General features: G+C 40.9%; 1 protein-coding gene across 3 annotated transcripts; it reads left to right on the plus strand.

The window, feature by feature from the left end:
• The first annotated feature begins 4,032 nt into the window (after positions 1 to 4,032).
• Positions 4,033 to 16,406, plus strand: LOC139561380 (endonuclease domain-containing 1 protein-like). Of its 3 annotated transcripts, none has more exons than XM_071378426.1 (3): positions 4,033 to 4,666; positions 14,584 to 14,840; positions 15,118 to 16,406. In XM_071378426.1, coding segments are annotated over exons 1-3 (981 nt in total). In that variant the 5' UTR covers positions 4,033 to 4,665; the 3' UTR covers positions 15,841 to 16,406. The 3 variants fall into 3 exon arrangements, with proteins under 3 accessions (XP_071234527.1, XP_071234526.1, XP_071234528.1); XM_071378427.1 differs by lacking the exon at positions 4,033 to 4,666 and having other exon boundaries at positions 14,414 to 14,840; positions 15,118 to 15,204; positions 15,313 to 16,406; XM_071378425.1 differs by lacking the exon at positions 4,033 to 4,666 and having other exon boundaries at positions 14,413 to 14,840.
• Positions 16,407 to 21,249: the final 4,843 nt, after the last annotated feature.

Raw genomic sequence — 21,249 nt, forward strand, 5'->3', positions numbered from 1 at the left:
CACAAACACCTTGTTCAACTATTCATGGTCCTCAATGTAGATCACAATTAGTTGCATGAGGTCAGAAAGGGTCTGGAACAAAGAATACGTAACTGTCATGAGCCTTCATGTACCCAACAAGCTTCCGAGTGTTGGAGGTTCATCTCCTTGATGTCCCTCACTTGGGGATGACTTATTTTGTTCAATGGACTGTGTTCCAAGGGTTCATGCACAGATACAGGAAACCAATAAGAGTTTATATTATTAAAAAGGACCAGTGCTGACGTCTCCCCACGGTTCTGGTTTGGAGGCTTGGACAGGATGCAGTTCATCTGTCTAATTCCCTGCGAGGAGAAACACAATCATGGTGGTATCCTGGGAGGTCTACCCCGGGGGTTGGTGATAGAGGGGAGGTACGTGCCGTGACGTTGGCTCCCTCTGCTGGGAGAACCCGGAATGGAGACGCTGATGGCACCAATTAGGGGAGAGTACCAACCAGCCGTGCAGGCCGCCTAAATGGAGCGCTGCGGGGGAGGAAAAGAGAGGAGGGCGAGAAGCTCCCGGGGTACGGAACCGAATACGAGGAGGCGGCCCTGAAGAAGGATCGAGCCGACCCTAAGTCAAATCAAGTTTATTTTATATAGCCCTTCGTACATCAGCTAATATCTCGAAGTGCTGTACAGAAACCCAGCCTAAAACCCCAAACAGCAAGCAATGCAGGTGTAGAAGCACGGTGGCTAGGAAAAACTCCCTAGAAAGGCCAAAACCTAGGAAGAAACCTAGAGAGGAACCAGGCTATGAGGGGTGGCCAGTCCTCTTCTGGCTGTGCCGGGTGGAGATTATAACAGAACTATGCCAAGATGTTCAAAATGTTCATAAGTGACAAGCATGGTCAAATAATAATCATGAATAATTTTCAGTTGGCTTTTCATAGCCGATCATTAAGAGTTGGTTAGGTTATGTTTATTTTATGATGTCAAGTAAAGGTGTTTTCTGATAGGAAGGTTCTGTCTCTGTGCACACAAACACAACACGGTTTTACCACATAATGTATTCATTTAATATATATTCCTGTTTGATATGCATGCATATCATTAATTTGGACATGTTTTCCTTTATAATATGCCAGGGTTTGTTTCGTATCCAACACATTTAGCTTACATTGTGATGAAGCAGTGTTGTAGGACTCCTGTTCCGTCTCCAGACCACATCATGAGTGTCTTGGTGTCGGATACATTTGCTTCCATCTGTCCAAGAGTGTTTCTCATCCATTCTCGTCTAATTCTACTCATTCAGGATATTGGAATATTTTGGGAGGTTGTGATTGACAGTCGACTCCTGATACTTTGTATAAGTGAAAACTCTCTGAAGTGAACTAAATTTGTTTTTCTAGTCACAATTCAATAACATTCTCCTGATAACATAATTTCCTGGTTTAGTGCAAGCCAGTGTTGTAGTACTCTGAGTCCAGTATCGAGACCACATTTTGAGTGTCTCGGTCTTGACTCGGCGTCGGACAGTGAGGACTCATAATTTTAAAAACTCCTAATTATCATCTTCCATCTGTCAGCGCATAAAACCGCTTTGTCAAATATATACACTCCTTTTTGAAACACATCTTAAGTCTGGATTGTGAAATTGTGACTTTTTGTGTGAGTTAAACGTATGAACTTTAAAAAGAGTTTTAATGTCTGACTGATGTTTCTGCAGCTTGAAGATATAAATGCCCAACGTGACATGGAGGTAGATTATAACGGTGTAAGAGTCGACCACCAGGCTGCGGATACAGACTACGATAAAACAACATGGATATGGACAGAGGTCACCTTTTCCCATGTTAGTACATGCCTTATGATGATACCAAGAAGTCCACGTTCACCCTGACAAACGCCGTTCCCCACAGGAAAGATCCTTCAACCGAGGCAGATGGTGTAAAATGGAGAGTCAGAGAAGCTCTTGTGAAGAACTTAAGGATGCTAACGACCAGACAACAGTCTATGGTGACTGGAGCAGTTCTCAACAACATCAACAACGATCTGAACAACAGAGTGCCAGATCTCCTGTGGACAGCCAGAATAACATGCTGAACCATCATTATGGTGGGGGTGTCCAGTCCACCCCTACCACTACCCCCTACTCCCTACCACTAACCGCTAACCCTAACCCTACCACTAACCCCTAACCCTACCACTAACCCATAACCCTACCACTAACCCCTAACCCTACCACTAACCCCTAACCCCTAACCCTACCACTAACCCCTACTCCCTACCACTAACCCCTACTCCCTACCACTAACCGCTAACCCTACCACTAACCCCTAACCCTACCACTACCCCTTAACCCCTACCACTACCCCCTACTCCCTACCACTAACCGCTAACCCTACCACTAACCCCTAACCCTACCACTACCCCCTAACCCTACCACTACCCCCTACTCCCTACCACTACCCCCTACTCCCTACCACTACCCCCTAACCCTACCACTACCCCCTAACCCTACCACTAACCCCTAACCCTACCACTACCCCCTAACCCCTACCACTAACCGCTAACCCTACCACTAACCCCTAACCCTACCACTACCCCTTAACCCCTACCACTACCCCCTACTCCCTACCACTAACTGCTAACCCTACCACTACCCCCTAACCCTACCACTAACCCCTAACCCTACCACTAACCCCTAACCCTACCACTACCCCCTAACCCCTACCACTAACCCCTACTCCCTACCACTAACCCCTAACCCTACCACTACCCCCTAACCCTACCACTAACCCCAACTCCCTACCACTAACCCCTAACCCTACCACTACCCCCTAACCCTATCACTAACCCCTACTCCCTACCACTAACCCCTACTCCCTACCACTACCCCCTAACCCTAACACTAACCCCTAACCCTACCACTAACCCTACCACTAACCCCTAACCCCCCAGATCAGTGTCCAAAAGGTGATATTCCGAGAGCGCTTCTCCTCAAGGATCGGGATGTACGTGATCATTGTGTCTATGATGATGACTGTGTCTCTGTTGGGGTCAAAGGTTATTACCTACCTGTTGTATTTGTTTCTGTGCTGGTGATGATGATGTAGTGACATAACCACCAGGAACCTGTGACATCATCAGGTCAAGCAGGTAATAATGGACCTGGTTTAGTCTGACCTGAGATTCACTCTGTGATCAACATTCACTATTAATGACAATACTTTCTGAACTATCAGCACAGTAGAATACTGACCTGACCTGCTTTAGTAGACTACTGACCTGACCTGCTTTAGTAGACTACTGACCTGACCTGCTTTAGTAGACTACTGACCTGACCTGCTTTAGTAGACTACTGACCTGACCTGCTTTAGAAGACTACTGACCTGACCTGCTTTAGTAGACTACTGACCTGACCTGCTTTAGAAGACTACTGACCTGCTTTAGTAGACTACTGTACTGACCTGCTTTAGAAGACTACTGTACTGACCTGCTTTAGTAGACTACTGTACTTACCTGCTTTAGAAGACTACTGTACTGACCTGCTTTAGTAGACTACTGTACTGACCTGCTTTAGTAGACTACTGACCTGACCTGCTTTAGTAGACTACTGACCTGACCTGCTTTAGTAGACTACTGTACTGACCTGACCTGCTTTAATAGACTACTGACCTGACCTGCTGTAGTAGACTACTGACCTGCTTTAGTAGACTACTGTACTGACCTGCTTTAGTAGACTACTGTACTGACCTGCTTTAGTAGACTACTGTACTGACCTGCTTTAGAAGACTACTGTACTGACCTGCTTTAGTAGACTACTGTACTTACCTGCTTTAGAAGACTACTGTACTGTCATGACGTTGGGTTGGGGGTAGGTTTACGACAGTCATAAATACCTCTTTCCCCCTTTTTCTCTCTCCCCACTATAACTGATGTGACATAAGGAAACCCATGGGTTAACATAGAGATTCTGGGTAACATCAGAAGTTGGGGGAAATGAACTATATTCTGGTAATCCGACCAACTGAACATATGCGGTGGTACTTAAGGTATATGATGTCAGTTCGGTTGCCCTCTGACACATTCTCATCAATGATAGAATGACATAAACTCTACTGTGGAAAGTCTAAACGTCAGAGGTATCGGATTCACATGGAATTGTTGTTTAATTCAAATGTTTGAATATGAGATTATTTGTGAAGAGATGAAATGTAATTTTAGCTTCCAAATAAGAGATCTGTGCTTTCATAAGTTTTCCTCTGCTCACAGTGGCCCGCCCCTGTGAAGAGGTGTGGGTTATAAACTTTTCAGACACACCCCTCTACCTCCACTATATAAAGCCAGTGACAAAAATGTAACTTCCTGTTCCGGGTATGCTAGGATGACGATCCAGTGTCAGAATGGTTCAGATAATCACTTTAGATGAAGCCAACATCAGCATGGACTTTGATTGTGTATGGTATGAACTTTGAACTCGTGTTCACTACAGAAGTGATATCTCCTAGCCGTTGAGTTGGCAACAGCTGCTACAAACGCAGGTTAGGAAGAACAGTCCGAGTACCCCGTCTTCCACACACAACGGTACTACAAAGTATCCCGTGACTACCAGAGACCAGAGACATCCTCCAAAGGACAGAGGACTCGGGTTGGCGATACGGTCTTCCATCTACCACCAACCTACTGAAGCGCAGCTCAGAGTAAATATGTATTGCATTTTCCTTGTCAAATGGGCGGTATTTAGAATGCATAAGAAACTATATTTACGAGAGCACAGCTTTTGCCCTGTTCCGAATCTCCCGCTCTTTCACTAAAATCCCGCCCCTTCCCTTTGTGTAACAAGCTGTCATATCTATTCCGCCCGCTAGGGACGTTTTCTGTATGACGTAATTTGTGATCAAGTTATGATTTAATTGTATATGTGTGATTCTGTGTGATTAGTTAGGTATTTAGTAAATAAATAATTAAACCCAATTTTGTATTGCTGATTCAACTTGTTAGCCAGGATTCTTGCAGACAATCAAGGACTTACAACCTTCAGATGAGACTGAATAAAATGACGATTAATGTGACTGTTATTTAGTAAAATATTACAAAATCTTTAAGAGTTTATTCGAAAGATAACAGCTCTATAAATATTCTTTCGTGGTGTCCCTCTCTAGTTAATTAATATTTACATGGTTAGTTCAATCAGGTAATATTGATACCGGAGAAATTATTTTATAGAATAGCATGTCATAGCAATCAATCTGGCATAGTCAAAGACACGACAGTACTGACCTGCTTTAGTAGACTACTGTACTGACCTGACCTGCTTTAATAGACTACTGACCTGACCTGCTTTAGTAGACTACTGACCTGACCTGCTTTAATAGACTCCTGACCTGACCTGCTTTAGTAGACTACTGACCTGACCTGCTTTAGTAGACTACTGACCTGACCTGCTGTAGTAGACAGCTGTATTAGTTGTAAACAAACATTGTATACCCTCAAAACATGGTTAAAACTATAATTTTGATATCATGGATTGTCAGTCATTGCATCAGAAGCTCTGTCTATGAATTTGAGAGTGTTTACATTTCTCCAGCCCTTATCCCTCAGCTGTTAACCCAAACAGTGACGGGGTGAGACAATGTGTTATTGTTTGAGCTGCATATTGCCCCTGTATACTGTAGGTAGTCTAGAGGTTAGAAGTTGTGACAGTAACTGATAGGTTGCTTGTTCTAGTCCCTGAGAAGGCAAGGTGGAAACATCTGCCGTTCTGCCCTTGAGCAAGGCATTTAACCCCCAACAACAGTTACTGTTCCCTGGGTGCCGTGGATGTTGATTAAGGCCGTCCCCCCCACCTCTCTGATTCAGAGGGGTTGGGTTTGATGTGAAAGACACATTTGGGGTGAATTCCTTCAACTGACTAGCTTTCCCTAAATATGATCAATCTTCTTCCCAATGGAAGGAATAAAATATCTGTAATGAAGCATTTGAAAGTTTGGTGTTTTGTACGTATGGCTTGTAAATGTAGCCAAGTGATTCCCATATGAGACAATTCAACATTGGTGCAAATTATTTGAGCTAAAAATAGTGATTATTGAAAGCCCTCTTTTAGTTGTCAGTTATTCCAAAGATGGTTTAGTATTGTTTTGTACGGTGTTTATTCTATACAAGAGCAAGGTAATGTTGATTAGTTAGTCTTTACTTCAGCATAACTCTGTAGTACGTATACAGCTCCATTCAGCGCGTAGTAAGTCATGCCTAACTTGGCTCACTAGTACTATATAGTATCACACTCAGATACACATAACAGCAGCGCCATCTATTGGCAAAATCTCGCAACAAGTAGGAAGATGTATAGAAACTGTCCAATAGATGAAGGTAAATGCTGCAACTGTGGAGGTGAACATGTGGCTCTTGGAGTGCCCTGATAGGCTGAAGGAGAATGAGGTGTCAAGGGTAAGGAGTGAAAATGGGAAGGAAAGAATGGCGGGGAAGAACAATGGTAGTAGAGCCTCCAGGACCAGTGAAGGTTTTTCATCAACCGAGGGATAGTAAAATGCTACATGTTAAAATGGTGGACTTTGTATAATTTATTACAATAGTTATAAACTGTACAACACAAGCAGAGAAGAAGTCTAAGAACATTGGAATCATTGTGAATGCAGCTGAACGTTTTTGGGGGTCTTCCTGATTTCCTCGGTGCCAGAAATCCTGTCGGTGAATGTAGCCCCATCACAGGCCCCTGAGCCGGTGTAGGGATGTATTTTGGACTGGACTGGGATTGAAGACGTATGATGTTTTTTTTAGTTGACGTGTTTTATTTTGTATGATATCGTTTTACCTCTTATCGGGAATATTTTGTTTACGTTTCTTATTGAATACCTCGTCCAGCTGGTGGCGGTAATGCACCTTAACATTGGATGTCAACCGCCGTTAAACTCCATCGAAGAAGAAGACACTTTCCCCTCATCGGATCATTGTTTAAATCACAAGGAGAGTTACAGAGGAAGTATCTTTAATAAGGTTGGATGAAATGGATTGTAATCTTATTGCTACATCTGTGAAGTTGTAAGAAGAATGGAAAAGTGAATTGAAAACATTATACAGTTCTATCTCTGCAGTCATCTACCTATGATACCCGTAGCATTGGTTTGGTATCGGTAACTACCGGTACAATCAGCGGCCACTTGTCTGCATTTTCAATAGTATTTTTACAATCGTAGCTATTTTAATGCATACTATTGCTTATATTCGTGCTTTGTTGTAAGGTGTAAGACGTCTGTGAAGTTGTGAAATAGTGTTTACGTGATGCAGGCTACAGTTCAGTAACTTTAGCATGCTACTGTACAGTAGTTTATTTTCTGTTCCAGTGTATAACAGTTTTATTCAACATGTATCAGTCATGGATTAGCTAATACATGTATTATGCTATCTAGTGTAATGGTGAGATAATCGGGATATTTGCCTTGCATTTCAATCTACACATGAATATGGTTCTGCAATGTATTGCAATGTTAGGTAGGCTACTCAATTCCCTTGGCATTCTACAAGCATGAATACTTTACAATAATGGAAGATATGCATTGTGTTAATCTTACTATTTGTCCATGTATTGAATGCTACACAACTTTCCATAAATGCAGTGTGGACTTTTTACAGATGAAACCCCTTCCATTATGACACTCCTTCCTGTATCTGTCATAAAGGCCTATGCATTCTTTGTCCTTTAGTTACACAACTAAATCTAGTATCTGTCACGTACCTTTCATGCTGTAGATCTGCTCTCATGGTGCTGAGAATGCTTAGTACTGTATCTGTCACTTATGTATTCTCTGTATGTATTAGGTATGAACCCTTGGACATACAGGTACCTCCAGCGCTCCCTCCTGCCTCACGTTCGGCCCCTGTCCCTGGTGATCTACCCCAGGCCCCCTTGTATCCACCCCAGGCTTCTGAACTTGCCCCCGTGGGGTGAAGACCAGAAGAGGGTGATGTCCTTCCTGCCTCTCTCTCTCTCTCCCTTAAATGCAGCTGGTGATTCCAGAGAGCCGGCGGGCATCTCTCAACAAGAAGCAGCAGTGGATTTACCAGACGCTGTTTACCAGGAGCCTCCTACAGAGCTCACAGTTCATCGCTGTCCTTTCCCTGGTGGGGTGAAGACCAGAAGAGGGTGATGTCCTTCCTGCCTCAGAAAGTGCTGGGGTGAGTTTTTCCATAATAAATGAGCAGCTTAGAAATGGTCATTTAATATTTTCTTCTCTCATGATCTATCAATGCCTCAGGATGCCACTGGGTAAACATTATCTAACTGATTAACTTTTCTGTGATGATATGTGGAAGAAGATGTGTCTGAAGTAAACAGAGGAACTGGCCTAGAGTTAGTCCTGTCTGGTATAATAGTGGTCAAGACTGGACAAGGAGGGTTGGATAAACTCCTCTGTATGAAGATGAGTCCTGTCTGGTATAATTAGTGGTCAAGACTGGACAAGGAGGGTTGGATAAACTCCTCTGTATGAAGATGAGTCCTGTCTGGTGTAATTAGTGGTCAAGACAGGACAAGGAGGGTTGGATAAACTCCTCTGTATGTGGAACAGGTGTGACTATTTATCATGTGTAACAATCAAACCTCCCTATTGGCTGTGTGTTCCACATTCTAAAGTAGAACCATCATTTTACTTGCTGAAATATTGTCCAGAAATGACCTCATTGGACAGAAAGGGGAACTCCTCCCCACACACATGTTGAACAAATATAATGTTTCCCTGAAACAAAGGATTCCTGTAGTTTCATGAAATAAGAAATTGATTCATAGTATATCATACATCATACAAGCCAACGTTCAATAGCAACACTGGTCCTGCTTGTTTAGTTTCTCAACATTCCCAAGAGGTTTTGTTTAAATCCATTGATGACTTTTAGTTTTATTGAAGAAGAAAAAGGGTTTTGAGTCCCTGAAGTAAATATACTTGCTGCTTCTCTTTTTTTTAAATTATTGACCTGTGGAACATTCACCTACTGGGTCAATTGTAACATTTAATATCCGCCACTCGGTTGAATTGTAAATGACTGGTACGTCCTAGGAACATACTTAGTGTGTAATGGTAGCTGAGATATGATGTTAGATTAATAATATTTTTATACAAACTTAAATAATATTTTCATAATAAACTAAAGTCTAAAGTGTTAGTTTGTTCCCCAGTCTCCTCTACTCTTACTGAGAAAAGGCCTCAACTGAAGAATCTACAGCTGCTGAGTCTGAGGTGTTAACCAGTCCAGTGCTGCTCTGACCACAGTGTTGTTAGGAACCACATGTTCTAACTCTACATACACAGCCTTGTGTCAACTCTTACTGTGACCTACTTTAGTTACTGGAAATAAACTCAGCAGTGGTCAGACCACAGAATACACCAACATAAACACCAATAAATGAAACATCCATTATTGCCATATTCTGGTTTCCATTAAATGTGTTAGAGGCCAAATCAGAGGTGGAAACTTGATTGAAATTTGATTGCTTCCTCCGTTTCATTCAGTTGTCAAGACTGGACAAGGAGGGTTGGATAAACTCCTCTGTATGAAAATGAGTCCTGTCTGGTATAATTAGTGGTCAAGACTGGACAAGGAGGGTTGGATAAACTCCTCTGTATGAAGATGAGTCCTGTCTGGTATAATTAGTGGTCAAGACTGGACAAGGAGGGTTGGATAAACTCCTCTGTATGAAGATGAATCCTGTCTGGTATAATTAGTGGTCAAGACTGGACAAGGAGGGTTGGATAAACTCCTCTGTATGTGGAACAGGTGTGACTATTTATCATGTGTAACAATCAAACCTCCCTATTGGCTGTGTGTTCCACATTCTAAAGTAGAACCATCATTTTACTTGCTGAAATATTGTCCAGAAATGACCTCATTGGACAGAAAGGGGAACTCCTCCCCACACGCATGTTGAACAAATTTAATGTTTCCCTGAAACAAAGGATTCCTGTAGTTTCATGAAATATGAAACTGATTCATAGTATATCATACGTCATACAAGCCAACATTCAAGGCAACACTACATGTAAACAGTTAGCAAATAAACGTCCACACCTTTAAATCACAACTACAAAGGTCATTTTACATGAAGTAAATAGTAATTAAGTAAAATTGTGTGACCTGCTTCAGCTGTTTAACATTTTTATGGTGATTGAAGAAGTTAGAAATGTTTTACTGAAGTGAAGCAGTCATTTTAAATATTATCCATGAAGGTAAGGTAGACTGGGGAACAAAGTAACACAGGGTCAGTTGTAACAGTTAATAAGTCCAATTAGAAACCAGGTAGAAAGCTCTTATTCAATGTGATAATGGTTGGTTAGTGTCTCTACATGACCAAGAGGTTTTGTTTAAATCCATTGATGACTTTTAGTTTTATTGAAGAAGAAAAAGGGTTTTGAGGCCCTGAAGTAAATATACTTGCTGCTTCTCTTTTTGTTAAATTATTGACCTGTGGAACATTCACCTACTGGGTCAATTGTAACATTTAATTCCCACCACTTGGTTGAATTGTAAATGACTGGTACTTCCTAGGAACATACTTAGTGTGTAATGGTAGCTGAGATATGTTGTTTGTATAAAAATATTATTAATCTAACTTAAATAATATTTTCCTAATAAACTAAAGTCTAAAAGTGTTAGTTTGTTCCCCAGTCTCCTCTACTCTTACTGAGAAAAGGCCTCAACTGAAGAATCTACAGCTGCTGAGTCTGAGGTGTTAATCAGTCCAGTGCTGCTCTGACCACAGTGTTGTTAGGAACCACATTTTCTAACACTACATACACAGCCTTGTGTCAACTCTTACTGTGAACTACTTCAGTTACTGGAAATAAACTCAGCAGTGGTCAGACCACAGAATATGCTGTTAGGTTCTATTACTAGAGTGAGAACTTGAACCAAACCAAGTTTATTCTTCCCAGAGGGTCAAACCAGCTGCATTAGACACAGACATGGTTTCCCCTGGGGTAGTATACAGTCTTGGCCAAATGTTTTGGGAATGACACAAATATTAATTTCCACAAGGTTTGCTGCTTCAGTCTCTTTAGATATTTTTGAATACTGAAGAATAATTACAAGCATTTCATAAGTGTCAGGCTTTTATTGACAATTACATGAAGTTGATGCAAAGAGACAATATTTGCAGCGTTGACCCTTTTTCTCAAGACCTCTGCAATCTGCCCTGACATGCTGTAAATTAACTTCTGGGCCACATCCTGACTGATGGCAGCTCATTCTTGGATAATCAATGCTTGGAGTTTGTCAGAATTTGTGGGGTTTTATTTGTCCACCCGCCTCTTGAGGATTGACCACAAATTCTTAGTGGGATTAAGGTCTGGGGAGTTTCCTGGCCATGGACCCAAAATATCGATGTTTTGTTCCCCGAGCCACTTAGTTATCACTTTTGCCTTATGGCAAGGTGCTCCATCATGCTGGAAAAGGCATTGTTCATCACCAAACTGTTCCTGGATGGTTGGGAGAAGTTGCTATCGGAGGATGTGTTGGTACCATTCTTTATTCATGGCTGTGTTCTTAGGCAAAATTGTGAGTGAGCCCACTCCCTTGGCTGAGAAGCAACCCCACACATGAATGGTCTCAGGATGCTTTACTGTTGGCATGACACAGGACTGATGGTAGCGCTCACCTTGTCTTCTCCGGACAAGCTTTTGTCCGGATGCCCCAAACAATCGGAAAGGGGATTCATCAGAGAAAATTACTTTACCTCAGTCCTCAGCAGTCCAATCCCTGTACCTTTTGCAGAATATCAGTCTTTACCCGATGTTTTTCCAGGAGAGAAGTGGCTTCTTTGCTGCACTTCTTGACACCAGGCCATCCTCCAAAAGTCTTCGCTTCACTGCGCGTGCAGATGCACTCACACCTGCCTGCTGCCATTCCTGAGCAAGCTCTGTACTGGTGGTGCCCCGATCCCGCAGCTGAATCAACTTTAGAAGATGGTCCTGGCGCTTGCTGGACTTTCTTGGGCGCCCTGAAGCCTTCTTCACAACAATTGAACCGCTCTCCTTGAAGTTCTTGATGATCCGATAAATGGTTGATTTAGGTGCAATCTTACTGGCAGCAATATCTGTCACGTCCGTCGTCCACCTCATCTGAGGATGAGTAGTAAGAAGGATCGGAGGACCAATGCGCAGCGTGATATGAATACATGGTTACTTTTATTAACGAATAACACTGAATAACCATACAAAACAATAAACGGACAAGCGAACGAAAACGCAACAGTCCAGTATGGTGACATACACAAAGACACAGAAACAGGAACAATCACCCACAACCCACAATACAAAACAGGCTACCTAAATATGGTTCCCAATCAGAGACAACGACTAACACCTGCCTCTGATTGAGAACCATATCAGGCCAAACACAGAAACAGACAAACTAGACATACAACATAGAATGCCCACTCAGATCACACCATGACCAAACAAAACATAGAAACATACAAAGCAAACTATGGTCAGGGCGTGACAATATCCTTGCCTGTGAAGCCCTTTTTGTGCAAAGCAATGATGACGGCACGTGTTTCCTTGCAGGTAACCATGGTTGACAGAGGAAGAACAATGATTCCAAGCACCACCCTCCTTTTGAATCTTCGTCTGTTATTCAAACTCAATCAGCATGACAGAGTGATCTCCAGCCTTGTCCTCGTCAACACTCACACCTATGTTAATGAGAGAATCACTGACATGATGTCAGCTGGTCCTTTTGTGGCAGGGCTGAAATGCAGTGGAAATGTTTTTGGAGGAATCAGTTCGTTTGCATGGCAAAGAGGGACTTTGCAAATAATTGCAATTCATCTGATCACTCTTCATAACATTCTGGAGTATATGCAAATTGCCATCATACAAGCTGAGGCAGCAGACTTTGTGACAATTAATATTTGTGTCATTCTCAAGACTTTTGGCCACAACTGTATACCCCATTCTGGGTGGAGTCTCCTCCTCATCACTACACATTACATCATTATTTCTAGGCAGGGATCTGAGTGATATGAGCCTTAAACGGTTCCTCCCCTTATCAGTACTGCCTCATGTGACCATGTTTCCCTGCATTCAGCCCCTCCCAAGCTTCATTATGGCTCCCCTCATGCCTCCATTATACCTAATGATTCCTAATAATTACAGCTCAGAAACCAAACCTACACCAACATAAACACCAATAAATGAAACATCCATTATTGCCATCTTCTGGTTTCCATTAAATGTGTTAGAGGCCAAATCAGAGGTGGAAATGTGATTGACATTTGATAGCTTCCTCCGTTTCATTCAGTTGGACACATCTTCCTCCGTTTCATTCAGTTGGACACATCTTCCTCCGTTTCATTCAGTTGGACACATCTTCCTCCGTTTCATTCAGTTGGACACATCTTCCTCCGTTTCATTCAGTTGGACACATCTTCCTCCGTTTCATTCAGTTGGACACATCTTCCGCCGTTTCATTCAGTTGGACACATCTTCCGCCGTTTCATTCAGTTGGACACATCTTCCTCCGTTTCATTCAGTTGGACACATCTTCCTCCGTTTCATTCAGTTGGACACATCTTCCTCCGTTTCATTCAGTTGGACACATCTTCCTCCGTTTCATTCAGTTGGACACATCTTCCTCCGTTTCATTCAGTTGGACACATCTTCCTCCGTTTCATTCAGTTGGACACATCTTCCTCCGTTTCATTCAGTTGGACACATCTTCCTCCGTTTCATTCAGTTGGACACATCTTCCTCCGTTTCATTCAGTTGGACACATCTTCCTCCGTTTCATTCAGTTGGACACATCTTCCTCCGTTTCATTCAGTTGTAATCATATCTGTAATGTATGTGAGGCCTTTGAGACATCATACTAAATAAGTTGACTTGCTGGTCAAGGGAAATGCAAGTTTACTTCTTTTATTTGCTGATTCAGAGAGGCTAAGCCTTGTGGGATATTAATGAATGTGATCTCAGCAACCGTAATTCCAGAACAGTCCCACTGTTGTAATTGTGTGATGTGTATCTTCTGACAGACTCTATGCTGAGTAAAGTCATGTTTTTATCCTAAAACGTTTTTCTACCAGAACCAAAGTGTGGATGCAGTCACTATTTAGAGCAGTCTAATCTCGTTAACCCAGAACTATAATCTTGTGTGATTAAGTTCTGGGTCCATACGTGTTAGAAACTACAGTAAGTGAGTCACATGTTATTTGTTACAGCAGTTTCCATGGAAACATACAGAGGGGTTTATGCAAATCAACCCTTTCTGTCTTGACACATGAAGGAGGAGTCTCTGAAAACCTATTTATAGCAGTCTGTCCTGACTCATCTCAGCAGTCTCCAGTCTACCAACTGGTCTCTGAAATAACTATTTAAAGCAGTCTGTCCTGACTCAGCTCAGCAGTCTCCAGTCTACCAACTGGTCTCTGAAAAACCTATTTAAAGCAGTCTGTCCTGACTCAGATCAACAGTCTCCAGTCTACCAACTGGTCTCTGTAACTTCATCTTTGTCTCTGTGGTGTACAGTCTTCAGGTGATGATGGGGGTATTGAATCATCTCTCTCCTCTCCTCCTTCTCTCTCTCCTTCCTCCTGCTCTCTCTCATGTAGTGGAGAAGTTCAGTGATGTTCCAGACTGTGAGAAGTTCTTCCTGGAGGGGACAACTCCAAATCTCCCAGGTATTTTGGTTGATGGGATAGTCAAGAACGAGGGCCGCTACAAACCGATTTGCCAGAAGTACAAAAACATCTACAGGTTTGCAACTCTCTACGACACGACCAACAGGATCCCTGTGTTCTCAGCCTACACCTTCACTGGTCCTCCTACAAACTGCAGACCAAGTCAACGTTGGATGATCGAGCCCCAGGTAGGACTAACGTTTTTTCATATAACATAACATGTGTATTTGTTTACTGGTATATGTCACAGACAGTTATGTTACCTAGTCAGTCCTGGATGATGGAGCCCCAGGTAGGACTAATCTCTATTCATTCAACATGTGTATTTGATTACTGGTATATATCATGTATATATGTATCTTTGTTGCAACCACTTTCAGCTTAAGTCTGGATTGTGAAATAGTGATTTTTTAAAAATGTATGAATTTTTCTAATAGTTTTAATGTCGGACTGATGTTTCTGCAGCTTGAAGATAAACATTACACACGTGACATGATGGTGGCAGGTAGACGTCTAAGAGTCGAGCACCAGGCTACGAACGCAGACTACAAGGTAAAGATAAAGGGTATGCATCTGGACAGAGGTCACCTGTTCCCATGTTCGTATGCTGATGATGATACCATGAGGTCCACTTTCACCCTGACAAACGCCGTTCCACAGGAAAGAGGCTTCAACCGAGGCAGATGGAGTCAAATGGAGGGCAGATTCAGAAAATATCTTGAGAAGAACTGTAAGGAAGCTGAAGACCAGATGAAAGCCTATGTGGTGACTGGAGCAGTGCCCAGCAACAACAAACTGAACAAACGAGTGAACATCCCGGATCTTCTGTGGACAGCCTACTGCTGTAAAAACAAACTGGGACAGTGGGTGGCCGGAGCATACTGGGGGAAGAACGTAAAGGGGGAAACAGTGAATTCAAATACCTTGGGAGAACTCGAAAAAGAATTGACGAGTTTCTACAAGGACTTCAAGGTATTCCCATATTATTGCCCAAGAAAAGCTATTCAAAGTGTAGAACAGGATGAGACAGGGAGGAACAGAGAGAGAGTATTAGAGGGTGGGGCGGGGCAAAAGAGGAGCGGGAAAGGGAGCAGAGAGAGGAGCATGAAGATGGCGAGAAGAACAGCGGATGAGTTAAAGGAATGTGATGAGGAGGATGAGTGTGATTGTGACTGTGATGAAAAATGATGAGTTTTGTCCAGTGGTAATTCCCACAACTATTGAGTACACATTCCCTAAGTTATAAGGGTTATAAGTGTTAAGTAATAATGGTTATAAGGGGTAAGTAATAAGTGTTATAAGCCATGGTTAAAATGGTTATAATAAGGGTTATAATGGTTATAATAAGGGTTATAATGGTTATAATTAAACAAGTTTAAGGGTTATAAACATTAAAGACAAGCTCTGTTATTTTGGCAACTAAGAAAGTATATGTCACATGTGAGTGAAAGCTAGTGTGGTGGCAGAATTTGTGTTGAACTGTTGTAACTTCTCAAGGGACATGTTCTGTGTTGGACTGTGATGCCTTTCATAGAGTCCTGGTGTGTCTGGACCTTAAACACAAGGCCATTGTGTTCTGGAACTGTTGCTGGTATAAATAACTGTAACAATCTGATGGTATTATCACCTCCCACTATATAAGGGACATGGAACCATTTACTCAGGGGGTTCTTCCCTGTGAAATCACAATCATCTCCCCTGCAGCTGCTTGATTAAAGATCTTTCTATTCAATTAAAAAGTCTCTGCCTTCATCTTTGGATCTAATCTTCTACAACATTTGGTGCCGTGACCCAGATGGACTCAGACATCCCTCTGGCCACAACTTAAAGAAGGTAAGAGACCTTATTAAAACATCTCTGTGAAGGACTGTCTGTTGTCCAGCCGAGCCTTAATGGTGAAAGACCTCTTGTCCTCCTCAGCCACAAAATGTTGGTGTTCAATTTGGCAGAACTATTTCTTCCCTATAACAATGAATCTAACCGGTTAACATTAATCAATGGGAGCACAGCTGTGTCTCCAATAGTAGGGATTGGTTTACCTATAATCACCTGAAATATACTGTTGGGCCAGTATATTAGGAGGGATTGGTTTACCTATAATCACCTGAAATATACTGTTGGACCAGTATATTAGGAGGGATTGGTTTACCTATAATCACCTGAAATATACTGTTGGACCAGTATATTAGGAGGGATTGGTTTACCTATAATCACCTGAAATATACTGTTGGACCAGTATATTAGGACTGCCTAGAAGTTCAGCATCCCGGAGTCGCCTCTTCACTGTTGACGTTGAGACTGGTGTTTTGTGGGCACTATTTAACGAAGCTGGCAGTTGATGACTTGTGAGGCATCTGTTTCTCAAACTAGACACTCTAATGTACTTGTCGTCTTGCTCAGTTGTGCCCTGGGGCCTCCCATTCCTCTTTCTAGGGAGTAGTACACAGCATTGTACGAGATTTTCAGTTTCTTGGCAATTTCTCACATTGAATCGCCTTCATTTCTCAGAACAAGAATAGACTGACGAATTTCAGAAGAAAGTTCTTTGTTTCTGGCCATTTTGAGCCTGTAATCAAACCCACAAATGCTGATGCTCCAGATACTCAACTAGTCTAAAGAAGGCCAGTTTTATTGCTTCTTTAATCAGATCAACAGTTTTCAGCTGTGCTAACATCATTACAAAAGGGTTTTCTAATGATCAATTAGCCTTTTAAATTGATAAACTTGGATTAGCTAACACAATGTGCCATCGGAACAGAGGAGTGATGGTTGCTGATAATGGGCCTCTGTACGCCTATGTAGATATTCCATTAAAAATCAGCTGTTTCCAGCTACAATAGTCATTTACAACATTAAAAATGTCTACACTGTATTTCTGATAGATTTGTGGTTATTTTAATGGACAATTTTTTTGGGCTTTTCTTTAAAAAACAAGGATATTTCTAAGTGACCCCAGACGTTTGAATGGTAGTGTACATGGAGACTAGTGAAAGTGACAAAGACAGTGATGAAGACAAGTGGAAAGATTCATGGTCCTCGTGGTCTATCAGTTAAGGTCAAATGTAATGAGTGTCGACAGTAGATGAATGGAAATATGTTATTAGTTGCTTTCAGCTAGCAGTCTAATAATGAAATGTGTTATTAGTTGCTTTCAGCTAGCAGTCTAATAATGAAATATGTTATTAGTTGCTTTCAGCTAGCAGTCTAATAATGAAATATGTTATTAGTTGCTTTCAGCTAGCAGTCTAATAAGGAAATGTGTTATTAGTTGCTTTCAGCTAGCAGTCTAATAATGAAATGTGTTATTAGTTGCTTTCAGCTAGCAGTCTAATAAGGAAATATGTTATTAGTTGCTTTCAGCTAGCAGTCTAATAATGAAATATGTTATTAGTTGCTTTCAGCTAGCAGTCTAATAAGGAAATATGGGAGTCATTTGAAGAAGCTAATGTTTAAATACAAGGTTACATGATGATCAGAGGGATTGAGCCTGGGGACTGATATGAAATGAGATGCTGCCATCTGGTGTTTGGGTTAAAGATAAGCTTGCTGTGGACCCATTGATAAGCCACCAGGGAAAGTGAGTGGTATTCACTGAACTCAGGCTGTAAAGGACACATTGATAAGCCACCAGTGAAAGTGAGTGGTATTCACTGAACTCAGGCTGTAAAGGACACATTGATAAGCCACCAGTGAAAGTGAGTGGTATTCACTGAACTCAGGCTGTAAAGGACACATTAATAAGCCACCAGTGAAAGTGAGTGGTATTCACTGAACTCAGGCTGTAAAGGACACATTGATAAGCCACCAGTGAAAGTGAGTGGTATTCACTGAACTCAGGCTGTAAAGGACACATTGATAAGCCACCAGTGAAAGTGAGTGGTATTCACTGAACTCAGGCTGTAAAGGACACAGTGGGAACATTTGGAACAGAGGTATGAATAATTGAAAAATACAAGTTTTTGACGATTACCAATCACTATGTCTTAACTTGATAGTGTGAATAACACCAGTGACTTAAGGATGAAGGTAATGTCATCTAAAACAATAACCTGTTTCCAGTAAGTGGAACACTGTCCAAAATGTAAATAGATCCCAGTAAACGTTCTGAGGACCAGGAATATAAATAAAGGAACAAGCTGATAAGCCAGCAGCAACTTTTTGAAAGACCGAGTGGATTTGTTAAGTGACTAAGATACTGTAGAAGAGTGTTGAAAACAGCATATACATATGAGATGAGTAATGCCAGATATATGTAAACATTATTAAAGTGGCCAGTGATTCATAATCTATGTCTATAGGCAGGAGCCTCTAATGTGCTAGTGATGGCTGTTTAACAGTCTGATGGCCTTGAGATAGAAGCTGTTTTTCAGTCTCTTGGTCCCAGCTTGATGCACCTGTACTGACCTCGCCTTCTGGATGGTAGCGGGGTGAAGAGGCAGTGGCTCGGGTGGTTGATGTTTTGTTGACGTTGGGTGAGAGGCTGTTTCCCAGGCATCACACTCCCAGAGCCCTCACCTCCTCCCTATAGGCTGTCTCGTCATCGTTGGTAATCAAGCCTACTACTCTTGTGTCATCTGCAAACTTGATGATTGAGTTGGAGGCGTGCAGTCATGGGTGAGCGGGGAGTACAGGAGGGGGCTGAGCACGCACCCTTGTGGTGCCCCAGTGTTGAAGATCAGCGGAGTGGAGGTGATGTTTCCTACCTTCACCACCTGGGGACGGCCCGTCAGGAAGTCCTCAAAGCGTGCAAAGAATGTGTTTATCCTGTCCGGAAGCAAGACGTCTGTCTCAGTGACGTTGCTGGTTTTCCTTTTGTAGTTCGTGATTGTCTGTAGTCCCTGCCACAAACGTCTCGTGTCTGAGACGTTGAATTGCGACTCCACTTTATCTCTATAATGACGTTTAGCTGGGTTTGATTGCCTTGTGAAGTGAATAACTGCACTGTTTATACTCTGCCATATTACCAGTCTCCTTGCCATGGTTAAATGTGGTGGTTCGGGCTTTCAGTTTCACCCAACCGCTCCCCGTTTCTTCAGCTGGTTGTTCAGTACAGCACCATTTCTATTCAACTGAACGCTCCATTACGTTTTAATGTACTGAACATACTATTTAGTTATGTACTGAACATACTATTTAGTTTAATGTACTGAACATACTATTTAGTTTAATGTACTGAACATACTATTTAGTTTAATGTACTGAACATACTATTTGGTTTTAATGTACTGAACATACTATTTAGTTTTAATGTACTGAACATACTATTTAGTTTTATTGTACTGAACATACTATTTAGTTTAATGTACTGAACATACTATTTAGTTTTAATGTACTGAACATACTATTTAGTTTAATGTACTGAACATACTATTTAGTTGAATGTACTGAACATACTATTTAGTTTAATGCACTGAACATACTATTTAGTTTTATTGTACTGAACATACTATTTAGTTGAATGTACTGAACATACTATTTAGTTGAATGTACTGAACATACTATTTAGTTTAATGTACTGAACATACTATTTAGTTTAATGTACTGAACATACTATTTAGTTTAATGTACTGAACATACTATTTCGTTTTAATGTACTGAACATACTATTTAGTTTAATGTACTGAACATACTATTTAGTTTAATGTACTGAACATACTATTTAGTTTAATGTACTGAACATACTATTTAGTTGAATGTACTGAACATACTATTTAGTTTAATGCACTGAACATACTATTTAGTTTTATTGTACTGAACATACTATTTAGTTGAATGTACTGAACATACTATTTAGTTGAATGTACTGAACATACTATTTAGTTTAATGTACTGAACATACTATTTAGTTTAATGTACTGAACATACTATTTAGTTTAATGTACTGAACATACTATTTAGTTTAATGTACTGAACATACTATTTAGTTTAATGTACTGAACATACTATTTAGTTTAATGTACTGAACATACTATTTAGTTTAATGTACTGAACATACTATTTGGTTTTAATGTACTGAACATACTATTTAGTTTTAATGTACTGAACATACTATTTAGTTTTATTGTACTGAACATACTATTTAGTTTAATGTACTGAACATACTATTTAGTTTTAATGTACTGAACATACTATTTAGTTTAATGTACTGAACATACTATTTAGTTGAATGTACTGAACATACTATTTAGTTTAATGCACTGAACATACTATTTAGTTTTATTGTACTGAACATACTATTTAGTTGAATGTACTGAACATACTATTTAGTTGAATGTACTGAACATACTATTTAGTTTAATGTACTGAACATACTATTTAGTTTAATGTACTGAACATACTATTTAGTTTAATGTACTGAACATACTATTTCGTTTTAATGTACTGAACATACTATTTAGTTTAATGTACTGAACATACTATTTAGTTTAATGTACTGAACATACTATTTAGTTTAATGTACTGAACATACTATTTAGTTTTAATGTACTGAACATACTATTTAGTTTTAATGTACTGAACATACTATTTAGTTTAATGTACTGAACATACTATTTAGTTTAATGTACTGAACATACTATTTAGTTTAATGTACTGAAC

This window comes from Salvelinus alpinus, chromosome 31 (assembly GCF_045679555.1).
Source record: "Salvelinus alpinus chromosome 31, SLU_Salpinus.1, whole genome shotgun sequence".
Taxonomy (NCBI): domain Eukaryota; kingdom Metazoa; phylum Chordata; class Actinopteri; order Salmoniformes; family Salmonidae; genus Salvelinus; species Salvelinus alpinus.